Here is a 14,020-nt window from a genome sequence, read left to right as displayed (position 1 = left end):
TTACAGACCACTTAGTCATAGGGAATTGGATTCAAATATTATTTTTAAATGTTTTTTTTGTAAATGTATTAGCTGATTAAAAAGGTGATAAGAGTGGGAACTGGTTTGAGTAAAATGGTTTGCCATATTTGATGCCCTAGCTGCTAACCTTTTTTTTTTATAAGTACAGTATATTATGTTTGATTCTCTTATGTAAATGTAAATCTGATGAGTACATTTTATCAGGCGTGGGAGGAAAAATACCATCAAATCTTACTCATATAAATAAAAGAAAACTGAAAAAGCATTTGGCCGCATGCTACAGTTATACTTGTATAATTTAGGCCAGGGGTCACCAACCTTTTTGAAACAGAGCTACTTCTTGGGTAGCCTACTGATTAATGTCAAGGGCTGATATTCATTAATGTGAAGACACTGACCATGATCGTGATGTCTCACAATAATTAAGAAACAGATACATTGATATGCAACACTTTATTTCTATAAAACTTTCCCAGTGTTTAAATTTTCAATCACTTCTAAAACATTCCTAGAATGTCCCATTACTGGTGAGCTATAATTAGAACAGGCTTCTCATGTGGTCCTCTTGTTAGCTGCAGGCACCACGATGGTGACTCCTGGTATAACTGGTCAGTTGCATACCTAAGTCTGCACCAAAACAAATTAAATCCGAATATATACTCTTTATAACACCATATACTATATGTATACATACACATGCTATACTGAGTGTTGTACAGTATATTTACATTCACGCAAGCTCAGTGAAACAAAGCAGAATTGGTGTCATGTCACACTAAAGCTTTGTACAAGTGACAGACTGACAGTCCATGCCACAGCCTTTAGAAGTTCACACTGCGCCTTCGCTCATTGATCCAGTCCCCAGGGTTGACATCCATCTGCAGCATCTTCATCACCCACTTGTCCCTCCGTGCTCCGTCAATGAACTCGTCTAGGGAGAGTTCGCCTAAGTGTGCACAACAACCGCATTAGCATCCAGTGTACACGCAGGACATGATGAGTAGCGAGCCTTTCCATTAACGCGCCTTAAAGGCATTCAAGCTAACACTGAGCTCTTAAATCATCCACACAGTGCTTTAAGATGTCAGAGAATTGTTACAAGTACTCACCATCTCCATTTTCATCAACCAGCTCAAATATTCGATCCACTACTTGGTCTGGAGTCAAAAGATTGCACTCTTCATCCAGCTCTCCATGACAGGCTTTCTTCAGTCGATAAATAGACTTAGGAGTGGTCGGGCAGGATGTTTGGATAAGTGTCAAGTTAAAATACATTTTTATACACGATTACAATATTGAAAGTATTTTTTTAAATCAGCAATAACACAACTGAAATTATGGATTACCTCCACAATCTCAAGAAGCTCTGTTTTATCAATGCACCCACTTCCATCTTTGTCATACATTTTGAACGTCCATTTCAATTTATGCTCCAATTTACCCCTAAGGACCAAGTTCAAAGCTGCAACATACTCGAGAAAGTCAATGGTGTTGTCCTGTGAACATGAGAAATAAAATGTTAAAAACACATAATAGATTTATTCTTTAATTTGCACCTGCAGGAGGTTGGTACTTACTCCATTCTTGTCAAAGGCCCGAAACATGCTTTCGATGTAATCTGAAGCCTCCTTGTTGTCGGTGACCCCAAAAAAACTCTTGAACTCGTGCATAAACAGTGTTCCACTCGGGCATTCCACCACAAACTTTTTGTACCATTCCTGCAACTCTGCCACATCTATTTCTTTGTCTGGGTCACTGTCCTCGCTTAGGCGCTGACCCATTGTGGAAACATTAATCGGAGCACCCTGAAGACCACAACAATTACATTACATAATCCACCTTGACCCGCCTATTAATAATACATCAATGTTTGTAAACTAGTCAATTTAAATGATGTGAAATTACACGCCAGCTGCATTGCTGAAACTTCGCCTGGTGGTAGAATCCCATCTGAATGACAGGATGAGGAAAAGATTGTTATGGCTCTCATGAGGGGATTACAAATGTTCACTTGTCACAATCAATCGGTCCACAGACACATCATGAGAGGATTGTCATTTGGCACTGCTTCGTACCCACAGTAGGCTACACATTGTTGAGACTATATACATTGTCTTTCCCTTGTGTTCTCATTAAGCTTATCCCAAATTTGACTTTCATATCAGAGGTCACTTATCAAATCTGTGAGAGAAGTCGATGTCAGTGCAGAGAGCTGGGCAATGTAATGGAATACTTTTCTACATCTGTTTGATCTATCCTCCCCCCAAAAATGCAGACATACATTCGAAAACCTGTTCAATAATCGATCCCAAGATGGAGGGCTCTTGAGTCGGTTGACTCACACAGGTTTCAGTTTCTCCATTAGCTGTTACCTTCATGTGTCTGGTTATTTAACTGGAGCTTTTACATGTCTGCGCAGGTCTCTGACAGAATCTAGACATTTTCTAATCTTTCTAAAATCACGTGTACTCGTTTGTAGCCACCTGCAAACAATCTTATATCCTCACAAAGCGCTGCAAGTACTCTTAAGCAACTCAAATATCACAATATTGTACTGTACATGCAAGTTGAAAGCTTGCCCTGGCCAATACCATCCCATCCCTCCATACCTGCTGACAACAGCGATTGTGTTAATCTTAGCTGAGAAATGTCAAGGTCATCATGGATTTCACTCCACTGACGGTGAATCACACCTTCAGGTATTTTAACGATCTAGCCACCTGACCCGTTTATCCTCATGATGGTCACGGGCGTGCTGGAGCCTATCGCAGCAGTCTTCGGGCAGTAGATGGTGCTGAACTGGTTGCCAGCCAACGCAGATATTTCAACTACCGGGGTAAACACACCTCAATACTGTGAATCAGTGCTGTTATTAGACAGCATTTCTGGTTGTACTGTGCAATGGTTTTAAGGTACTACTACCGTCTAGTTAAAAACTACAGTACATAAAAAAAAAACATTCACCACAGCTGTAATCGACAACGCAAAACTAAATAGAGGGAATTAGAAGTAACATAAACTAGTGTTCAATTGCATTAAGATTTTTCGAGAGGCACGTCCATTGCAACTTTACAGTATTGTACATTGGTCTTTGCCTTTGTCTTTTGTAGATGACCAACTTTGTCACTGGATTCTATGAAATGAAACATAACTGTGTATGTGGAAATGAGAAAAAGGGGAGGTCACACTAAACACTTGCGTGATAATCTTGTAAGAGCAGATTTTGTAATTGTATTCTATATTAAAGATGAAGAGAAATAATTGCATTGTGAAGTCAAACATAATGTTGGTAAGACTGTGGCTATGTATTTTTTGTCGATTGTCCAACACATAATATGCAAACATGCTCATACATGTCCCATGCTTACAAAGTCTTAGCAATATCGATCTTAGCAATACAAAAAAAGTTAGAAATTGTTCACCTTACTTGTTGTAGTGATTTATGCAGGATTTTTTAACTCTCCTTAAAACTGCTGATTTAAACTATAATTGTATTGTGAATCAAACTTGAACCGAGACTAAAATCCTTGGCCAGTGGGTCTGATGTTCAACATCAATTACATTACACAAATGTTCGGTTATTATCACAACAATTTAGACTTATATAACTCCCTTGTCCAAAAACTAATTGTTCTGCATATGGTGTAAAAACCAAATTCACTGCATTATTTGCAGGACATGATCTATTGCTTTCATGAATATAATGAAAGAAGCATTCACTTTCCAGCTATTTTTACTTTGTGCCATGGACACAGATGACAAGTGCATAAAACTGATTTGCAGGCATGTACAGTTCTATAAAAATCTCAAGTTATCAAAAAACAAGGCATGGGTACAACTATGTTATCAGAGGGAAGAACTTAAAAGGACTCTTAAGACAATGTGTTGCTGAAATGACTTTACTGAAGTTAACTTAATCGTCTCTATCCATCAAGGAACTCGGAGTGCAATGTTAATTTAAAAAAATGTTGTTTTTTTTCCATAGAAAAGGTTATTAAGGGGAGCCAGATTCTTGTTCATCTGGAGGGAGCCGTTTTCCATGTCAAAACTATGCTTAGGCTAAAAAATCTCAAGCTACCAAAATATCTTTAGGAAACGCATGCCAATGATGATGCTATTAAACTAAGCTCATATGAGGTGTACATGTTAAGGGTCATATATTAACATAGTGGGCGGGGGAGTAGAAAAAAGAGTCCACGGTAAAAATACTCCATGATTTCCTTCTTAGTCCTTAAGACTAGCTGATATTTGACCAAGCAATTCAAACTGAAGTGGACAAAAGCTTCTTACATGAGGAACCTCCAGGTCCACATCACTCCTGATCCTGCAGCCGACAGTTCCACAGTGATAGAGTCTAGCCTCGGTGTGGTATCATACAGTGTCAAGAGTCACTTATGTCAACTGGCTCATTTATTCACTTTCCCCAGGCGTGATTTCAGTCTTTGTGCACTTTGAATTGTCTGCATCGCCCTCTGTTGACAAGTTGTGTGAATTACCAGAGGAGGGGAGGGCCAATTTAAGACTAGGCAGGCAGTCTCCATCACTGCTGCTGCTGTCCCCAGTGTTGTGTTCAGTGAGTGCATTCTCCTTCAGTGGCGGCTCCGGTTGATGAACGGTGATGTCACCGTGGGCCTTCTCTTCAGCTCCCTCCTTTTCACATGGCTCTGTCTGTGTGCTTCTGGGCACTGAGGAGGAAGACAATGAGAAACACTGTTGCCAAATATTTTGATTGTAAAATGGCCTTCCTCTGCTTTTGGCTGAGGTAAGTCACAGTGGAAGCTACAGTCATCCTGAAGTTTAAAACACAACATCGAATAATTACTATCATGTCTGTAGAGTTCATGTACACCTACCTGGATCGTCTATAACGGATTGTGTTCGACAGGATGGTTCACTTTTGTATGGTCGATCGCAAGAGTCTTCTATAGATTCACCCTTCGATGATGATCTTTCTGTGCCTGTACATGAGGATTCCTTGTTTTCACTTGCTATGTCGTCCTCCCCCAGCTTTTCGTTGACCTTTAGCCTCTTGCTGTTGTGCTTGTCAGCATCAGAATCCTCCTCTTCCTCCTCCTCAGTGTGTTTATTCTTTGTCCGGCTCAGAGTGATTTCACCTCCCAAGAGTGAAGGGTCAGTACTGTAAAAATAGAAATATGCATTAATTAAAATTAGTCCTGTCAAACAATTAAACTGTTTTAACTAATTAATCGCAAAATTTTCCAAAATTGATCGTGATTAATTGTATTTTTCAACTACAATTTTTTTACGACGCTTGGAACCGATATTTACTTGAGTAAAATCTTGGAATGTGGGAAAAATAAATAAAAGTACATTTCGATTCAAATCTTTCTTTGATCCTTGAATACGATTCTTTTCCTGTAAAACACAACAGTTGAACAATACACCAACGACGTACAACTAATATGGTATTTGAATTTGGATTTGCAAAGAGTGCACATTATTTTGGATTTCTCCAATGAGCCGTCAAGCAACTTTTTAAAGTAAAACTACGTAAAAGTCCGTCTTTGCAACAGTGACTCTCCTTAAGTTTGGCTGCTCAGTGAGCAGAGGTCAGCTGCTACAGGAAGTAAATAAAACAGAGTTCACTGAATTAATTTTTTTTAGTGCGATATAAAAATTAAATTAATCCCCATAGTTAATGCTTTAACTTTGACAGCTCGAATTAAAATTAATTCTTCATGTATGAAAAGCAAATTGTTTCTTGAGGTGGGAAAAAAATACTGATTGTGATGTCGTGTCTGATGTCTATATCAAGGTAAAATACTGATACCACTGGATCAAATATCGATACCATCACGGACCGATGTCAGACTTCATGACCACTTTGCCTTTTTAATGATATGAATCGCTGTCATCCCCCTGTATACTTTTAACACTGAATATTCCAACAACATATAGTGATGACTGTGAAAAGATCACTTACATTTCATCTGGTGCCTAATCTAATAACACTTGGTGAAATGTTGTGGACCCTTATGTGGCTGGTAAAGCACAACACTGCAATGCACTTCAAACCCAGCATCACCCACAGACAAAAACCTGTCCACAGGGACAAAATCTCAAGCTCCAGACATGTATTTCCAAACCAGTGGTAGAGGTACGCGAGCACTTTGTAGGGGCTGAGTGGCAATGAAAAAAAAAAAAATTTTCCAAGATGATAAGTAAACATTCTCTATCATTTCATAAGCCTATCAATAAAATGTCATGTGAGCGCTACAACTTGTTCCACTGGGGAGAGAATTGTTTTGTTCCTGATAATTAAAGGTTAAATTCCTGTTTATAGGGGAGCTCCAGTTTTTGTGATAAATGCTTTAAGATTTGCATATAACAAAGGCATGTTTATTTATTTAGATTTTAATGTTTTCCATTTATATTTCGTATTTATTTGCAAGGCAACATTATATTTGTTTAATTTAAGTGAAAAAGACAGTGCCTGAGAATTGAATGTTAAAATTAAAGTGGGAGTCAAGCCACACATTTTCTTAACAATAATATGTTCTATGCGCCTCCACTAGTCTAGACACGGCATTCTGATTAATATTTTGTTTGTGGAATATGAGTTAAGCAGCAAAAGCCAAACGTTTTTGTCTATCTCAGGGGCGGCCATTTTGTCGCTTGCTGTTGATTGAAAATGACATCACAGGTGCTCAGGGCTCAGGTAACAGCCAAATTGACAATAAATAAAAGAAATACATTAATATTGTACTGCAAATGTGCGTTAACTCATTCAATGCCAAAGACACACCGGTATTTATATGTATCGTACCCTGCACCCTACCTGCCACAACGCTCCGCCTTGTCCTCTGCAGTGGGCTCTGGCTCCTTGCCGATTGCACACTCAGGGAGGCCATTAGTGGAAAGCGAAGGCGAAAATGACAACTTTGGCCTATTCAGCTGTTTTGGCAAAGCTGGTCCATTTATATTTCGACTGTAAAAGAATAGCATGTCCATTTCTTACACATAAAGTCCCTAAGAGATTCATTCTAAAAGTAACCAACTCGGCCACTTGACGACATTTTCAAGCTGTACAACTTCTAGTAGTGGCTCCCACCTGTCTGAGTGTAGAGAAGAAGTGCCAGGAAACATGACCCCATTCATTCTGTTTGAACTAGTTGTCCCATTTTTCCTGGTGAAAAACAGAAAAGCACAAAACCGAGTTAAGGAGCACATGCTCAGCACAATATGTGAAGCATGGCAGCTTTTGTACTTACTCGGATGTCGGGTACACACAGCTGACCACCATTACATTCTGTAAGGCATATACAGGAGGAGGATGATTATTTAATACAGTTCATCTCAAACACTCACTCATTATTAATACTGAATCAGCAGTAAACTGCCAACCTTTTCTATACCCCTGAGAAACTTATCTGTTCCTGTATAGTTTCGCTTGGGGTCAGTGAGCAGCTCACACAGACGCTGAATGGTGAATGGGATTCTGGGAAAGTTACCAAGAGATACGTTTAGAAGGAAGCACAGGCAACCGCCAGTATCAACACTGAACTTGAAACTTTGCCAAAACTGGCAAAGACATAACAGGTTAAACAAACAGGACTCATCTCAGCCTGACACAATCTTTATGATCTTATTAAAACCGATTAAAGTCTGGTAAGGCTATGGGATCAGTGGTAGATGTTTCTGTCCTTGTCAGTTTATTGCTTCCAGTTCTACAGTAATCACAAATATACATGTTATGTTGTAACAATAACTCCCTTAGCCACAGCTAGGACATTTATATGTGGGAGTGTGCCATGTATCTTAGATCAAATCAACAAGCACTCTGATAAGCTAGAAAGCTACTTTGACTTTGATAAGTTGGAAAGCTAGCACATACCGTCTATTATGACAATCATTATTTGACATTGAGGATTTGTTTGAAATGTATTTGTAATTACATGATGTGCACGTGCATCACTATTACAATTTCATTTCAACTATTATGATGCAGGGTTAATTATCATAAATAACACTCAACTGTGTGAGAGGGAGAATATTATAGCATTTTTTTCACTAACCCATTATAGCTGTCAACTATTTGTAATATCCTTTTCTTCATCTCCTCGAAAGGAATGTGTTCTACATTGGGATTGTGCGTGCCTCTCTGCTCAGGTGTCGATGAGTGAAAATCATCTATGACATTCTCCAACTTAAACATGAAGTAGGATTTGAATTGTGACCACGGGATCCTAGGAGAGATCAGACATTTGGTCACATCAAGTCCGCAAAAGAATTATCATAAACAATTGTTATACCACCCAGACTAGGATGACAATGGAATGCAGGTTCTGTATTTGAGTGCAAATTTGTAGAAACTCACATTGCTTCTCCTGTCTTGGCAACATGACACAGGAATTGCTCCAATACTGGACTTATATCCCTTTTTACTTTCTTCTCAAAATCTGTATATGACGACATTGATAACTTTTTCAATGATTGATAAGAATTAAAACACATAAAAAATAACTGTACATTTCGAAGACGACTCAAAAGGTTAGCGACAAGGATCAAATAATTAACTAATATTGTTTTCAGCCAACTAAAAATAATTTCGGTGTGACTTGAAAAAAAACCCCACACAAATACGTACTGTAAACGCCACACCATGAAATCGTATCACGTCAATAACAAAAAATAGCGGTTCAATCGAAAGTTGTCTAATAGCGCGTTTACTACAATATTCAGTTCTTGTCCAGCCTTTGCATCATTACTTGATATCGATTCCCCAATCAATGATGAAGTTATGGAAATTGCACAGCTTGCAAACTTGCTAGGATGCAAGCTAAGTTGCGATCACGTAGTTAGCAACCATTAGCGATTCCACTCGGTGCAAAAAAAATGTCAAAAACTATCACGAATGCAACATCATTATTTTTACTAAGTGTAAACTTTGCCTTGAAACGCTTCCAATAACGCCTCAGTGTCCATCGCTGCCTCCGGTAACCGAAGGAAATACCGTATTTGCTAGTTAGCAATAACAGGCAGCAACATAACAAAGCTGGTCCGGGTGAAGACTGCGCATGTCTGTACTGACGTCATACATTTACGGAAGACAAGTTTCTTTTGACAAGGTGTCAGTTATGGAGGGTACGTGTAAATGATTCCTAACTGAACTACTACAACGGTAAATACTAAATACAACGTATGGTTGCCCGTGCACGTCAGACGTCGAAACCTATGGTTTGCATATCCATACAGAACGCGTCATTGTTGTGTTGTTCTTGTTGTGAGGGCACACTGAAAGGGCTGATGAGTCATCGGCTGGTCATCAGGTTTACTTTCTCCTAGCAAACGTGCATATGTAACACAGAAGCTGCGTTGCAAACAGCGTCTGAAGACGGCTGCTTGTTTTTTTTTTTTGACAAAGCTATTAGAGTTCTTCGGCAAAAACAACAATGGCAGTCCCGGTGGTTGCCACGTTACAGTTGAGTTCTCCATCAAGCTCGATGGCTCTCCGTGAACCCAGCATTCACATACGAGGACGAGACACAGATTTGGGAAGCTTCTTTCACGATAGAGAAAGCGACATTCTGCCCTTACATTCTGCCTGGACCTTCTGGCTTGATAGGTAAATCGCTGCATATTTGAAATGAAATATTAAAGTTATTATTCTGACTTCAACAGAACAAAGATTTATCGAAATGATATTAACAGTGAGTCGTTGCTGGGGTTGTATAACTTATTATTCTAATTATATAATAATAACAGTATTAATCATAATAATCATACAAGTAATAATTCATCATCACCATAAGCACAATAATATTATTATTATTATTCAAAAATAATAATATTATTGTGCTTATGATGATGATTAATATTAAATTATATTCATAACGCCAAACAAAAGTTGCTACTGTCGCTTTTCTGCCCTGTTTTTTTCTTTGACCTACCCTTGTGAGGATCCTAGAATAAAAAAAAATGTTCTCACATACTGAGACTAATTTCACACAAACTTCTCTCTTCAGATAATGGATGGACTTTATATGTAGTTTAGGAAGTTTTAATGCTAAAAGCCTTTTTGCCTTTAATAATACACGTGACTCATGATCCTCACTAGGCTCCGCTTAGGCACTTGTAATTTCAGATTATATTTCATGTTGAATCACGACAAGAGTTACACAAGCCTCATCCTCCACGTCATGTACATGTTAGAGGGTACTGTGTTGAGGTCAGAGTTGTTTACTTGCTGATTTGTTATGTGATTCCCACCTCCATGCTGTCTGTTTGATTAACAGCACACAGGAACGTGACACATGCTGGGAAAACATTTTATTTGCAATATGTTAAATGGATGATTTTATTTTATTTTTTTAGAACAGACATTTTTTAAATAAGTATCCTTTTTCTCAGATCTCTACCAGGAGCTACAGCAGCTCAATGTGAGTCCAACCTGAAGAAAATCTACACCGTGGAGACAGTCCAGGCAAGATTTCCAGTCTTTTATACACTTGCTACAAAACGGCACGATCATACACAGTGTTGGTAACATAAAAGAATTGCGCCATAACAAGATTAGAATTTACTCATTTAAAACTCAAATGAAAGTATTCTCTTGTCACAAATTTAAGAATTTGGGGTTTATTCATAGGTTACTTAAAATAATTGCTATCATACTCATTTCAGTATGAGACATGCATGCTCTGGCAAACAAGATGTTGCATCTCAATTGCCTGTTTGGAATTCCTAGCAACAGCAGAGGTACTTGACCCAAAGACATATTTATGTGTCTTTTCACAGTCCAGCCATCCAATCCCAGGAATTTATTTATATATATTTTTTTCTTTTTTTTTTCAAACGTTAGGGTTGAAGAGGGTCTGAAAATGTCTGGTACTGAATGAGTAATGAAGGGCAATAAAAGCCGCTGGCTGGAGTTTCCATACAGTAAAATGAAAATATGAACAAGCTGAGACTGTCTATACTTCCTCTACCAGGAAACAATATTAAAAATGTGCTTCCTGTAGAACTTTTGGAGAGTTTATAACAACATACCCAGTGTTGCCATCTTGCCACTGAGGTGCAGCTATCACCTGATGCGAGGGGAAAGAAAACCACTCTGGTGAGTTCTATCAAAGATGAATATGTGGTGTGAATACTTGAGTATACTTAACAAACAACTAACAAAATAATGTATAAATGATGTAACGTAAAATATCTAATCATTTACGCACAGGGAGGAAGAAAGTAATGCTAAAGGTGGTGTTTGGAGGTTGAAAGTACCAAAAGAGTGCACAGTAAGTGATGTGATTATGAACGAAATATCTACCGGTAATTTTGTCAAAATCGTGTCATGAGCTATTGAAATTGGCCTTGTCTTCACAGTCTGCTGTGTGGAAGGAATTGCTACTGGCCACCATTGGGGAACAGTTCAGTGATTATTGTGCCGCAGGTAACCTTTCATTTCAGTAACTCGGTTGCAAGGCATATAATCTATCGTCAATATTTATCCAATTTCCTGTGACTCACTTCACCTACAGAAGATGAAGTTGTTGGTGTCAGCGTCAGTGTACGAGACAGAGAAGATGTTGTTCAGGTGTGGAATGGAAACGCTTCCTGTGCTGATGAGTCTAAAATTTTAGGGAGGATCCATGAGCTTCTTCCGCAGACGACATTTAAAGCAGTGTTTTACAAACGTGAGTATTTCCTCACATTGAGTGTTTCTGCAATTATTTCATGGATTGTGAAGCTTATAATTGTAAGTAATACTCACATTTGCTTTGATTTCAGCTCATAAGGATCATCATGCTTTCGAAGGAGGTCGATCACAATATTAGCACATTTGCACTTTAAAGCACATCTGGGACCATAATATGTAGGCACATTTTGAAAGAGTTGAGTTGAAGCTCATATGTTTAACCTCATCATAATCAACTCAAAATGTGGCCGATATATTATGGCAAGGAAATCCCTCATCCTTTCAGAACTACAGTCATACTTATACTTTATCTGAAACAGTTTTGCTTGTGTTTATTATTACTAACTCGTGTTTTTATAATGCACACTTTTACAAAGATCTATCGAAAATGTAGCAGGTTATGTACAGTCGTATGTTTTTATCCATTATAGTATTTACATTTCAGTTTCTGGAGCACAAACAAAACTAGGTATTTAACTGAGTACACCTTTAAAATTACATATCTTTTCACTCTTTCGTACGTACCGGCCAAAATCAACTTCCCTAGACCAGGGTTTCCCAACCTTTAATGAGCCAATGCACCTGTTTTCCATAAGAAACATCTCCTGGTACACCACCAAAACAAAAATACTGAAATAATTTTGAAACATTTTACACACAAATTAACTTACTGTGTGTGAAATATGGGTCTAAATGCCATATGCCATATGGGTCAAACGGACCCTAATATACTTCAAAGGAAGCCATGACCTATTCTGTTTATAGCAACTCCAAAAAGCCTTATCGCTTTTGAGGATAAAGGTTGGGTCCTGTATCTCTCTGATGCGCTGATTGTCCTAATACTGGCTTGACAAATAGAAGCACACTAAGTTCTGAATTTGCATGAATAATTTCATAAAAAACAGTGGCTTTCTCTGTTACACACACACACTGAATGGATTTGTGTACACTGAATGGCACATGCAACGAAGCTTATCGTAGCATAGCAAAACAGTCAACAAAAAATACGGCTCTCCACCTTACTACTGGTAAGCGCACCAATTTAAAGTACCTGGCATTCACCACTTATGTCATGTGACTCAAGCACACGCTTACCTCAACAACCCAAATACCACATGACATTTATTAGATTATGGTTCCTGCACTGTTGCATGCATGGCACCAGGTGGATATGCAGTTTTGTTTTTTTTAGCTTCTACCATCTAATGAAAGGTCATTTCCTTGCTCTGCTAGATGATAGGTACATGTCTACTCAGTTGAGCTAGTGTCGAAATAAAATAGAAAATAAAACCAAAAAAAGGCATTTTAGACAAAAAACATGCTGCCGAAAGGGCACTACTGTTTTCAGTTTGTTGTGTTTCTTGCATTTAGTTTGATAGTATCTGCTAGTACTTTAAACGAAGCATTTCATTGTTTTCAGTGTGTCGAGAAGAGGACCTACATTTAGGTGAAACCCACGCTTCCGAGTCAAATTTTAGTTCTGTCACCTGAAATGTAGTGGGCTTTTTTGTGATGACTGAACATATTAAATGTTTAATTTCAGACTTTTGAATATTAGCCATCAGACTCAGAGTACCATCCATCCATCCATTCATTTGTCATGGTTCTCTCATGTGAGGGAACACAGACCTTCACATTTAGAACAGCATGAATTCATGTCTGCAAGGACTATTTGGACACATTTCAGCATAAATGTGGAGTCATAAATCTTGGAAGTAAACAAACTACCACTATCATAACCAAATCCAAGGTGTCCAATATTAATATTGTTGATGGTTTCTCGTGGGTTCTCCATGCAATGCAAGAAAATGTCTTTAAGGATCAAACCATTGACAGGCTTTACTCGGCTTAATCAGGTTTATCTTATCCTTATGTTATTGAGTAATTCCATCAAAAGAACATCATATGTGTGAATGGAAATCTGTTTGCATGTAGGCTATGCAGTTGACCTTTCACTTCAAGATTTTGACCTTTGTATCTGTTGATGTTGGACGGTGCCTTGTTTGCCAGCAAACAAGAATGTTAGCATCTTATAGGCTCTGTCTGCATTTGTGTTTGATTTACTTTGAAAAAATAAACCTGATGAAACTTAAATAAATACTGTACCAGTGACGGGGGACTCCAGTCATATGACTTGTCTCGAGTCAGACTCGAGTTGCTATTTTTAGGACTTGCTTGCCAAAACACTGGAATGACTTGACTTGGTATCTAAGTGACTCGACTCGACTTAGACCTCATGATTTGACAAGTCATTCTGTTTATATTTTTAAATTTACATTTGAACACAGTTTGCCCTTTTAGGAAGTAAAGCAAGCACGAAAGAAAATGTATTTGTTTTTTGTTCAT

General features: G+C 38.2%; 3 protein-coding genes across 4 annotated transcripts; 1 reads left to right on the top strand and 2 right to left on the bottom strand.

Annotated features, from left to right (window-relative positions):
* Window positions 1-455: 455 nt before the first annotated feature.
* On the bottom strand, window positions 456-1,993 carry guca1b (guanylate cyclase activator 1B). Its single transcript, XM_086030074.1, has 4 exons — window positions 1,599-1,993; window positions 1,368-1,517; window positions 1,131-1,245; window positions 456-967 (listed from the first exon to the last, which is right to left on the bottom strand). The coding sequence occupies exons 1-4, from the start codon at window positions 1,800-1,802 to the stop codon at window positions 843-845; spliced, it is 594 nt and encodes a 197-aa protein (XP_085886200.1). The 5' UTR covers window positions 1,803-1,993; the 3' UTR covers window positions 456-842.
* A 1,743-nt stretch (window positions 1,994-3,736) lies between these two features.
* On the bottom strand, window positions 3,737-9,099 carry LOC147153454 (serine/threonine-protein phosphatase 4 regulatory subunit 2-B-like). The gene is made up of 9 exons (XM_086030038.1): window positions 8,934-9,099; window positions 8,360-8,441; window positions 8,058-8,228; window positions 7,387-7,480; window positions 7,254-7,291; window positions 7,094-7,168; window positions 6,821-6,970; window positions 4,875-5,158; window positions 3,737-4,706 (listed from the first exon to the last, which is right to left on the bottom strand). The coding sequence occupies exons 1-9, from the start codon at window positions 8,965-8,967 to the stop codon at window positions 4,432-4,434; spliced, it is 1,203 nt and encodes a 400-aa protein (XP_085886164.1). The 5' UTR covers window positions 8,968-9,099; the 3' UTR covers window positions 3,737-4,431.
* Window positions 9,030-13,786, top strand: LOC147153453 (eukaryotic translation initiation factor 4E type 3-like). 2 transcript variants are annotated; one of them, XM_086030061.1, is made up of 8 exons: window positions 9,030-9,126; window positions 9,407-9,607; window positions 10,393-10,465; window positions 11,004-11,098; window positions 11,213-11,273; window positions 11,362-11,428; window positions 11,517-11,672; window positions 11,767-13,786. In XM_086030061.1, the coding sequence occupies exons 2-8, from the start codon at window positions 9,435-9,437 to the stop codon at window positions 11,811-11,813; spliced, it is 672 nt and encodes a 223-aa protein (XP_085886187.1). In that variant the 5' UTR covers window positions 9,030-9,126; window positions 9,407-9,434; the 3' UTR covers window positions 11,814-13,786. The 2 variants fall into 2 exon arrangements, with proteins under 2 accessions (XP_085886187.1, XP_085886177.1); XM_086030051.1 differs by having other exon boundaries at window positions 9,068-9,607.
* The last annotated feature ends 234 nt before the right edge of the window (window positions 13,787-14,020 follow it).

Source organism: Filicampus tigris, chromosome 1 (assembly GCF_054856515.1).
Source record: "Filicampus tigris isolate MCC_2025a chromosome 1, RoL_Ftig_1.0, whole genome shotgun sequence".
Classification (NCBI taxonomy): domain Eukaryota; kingdom Metazoa; phylum Chordata; class Actinopteri; order Syngnathiformes; family Syngnathidae; genus Filicampus; species Filicampus tigris.
Note: the sequence above shows the minus strand (reverse complement) of the source record. Positions and strands in the feature narration are given on the sequence as shown.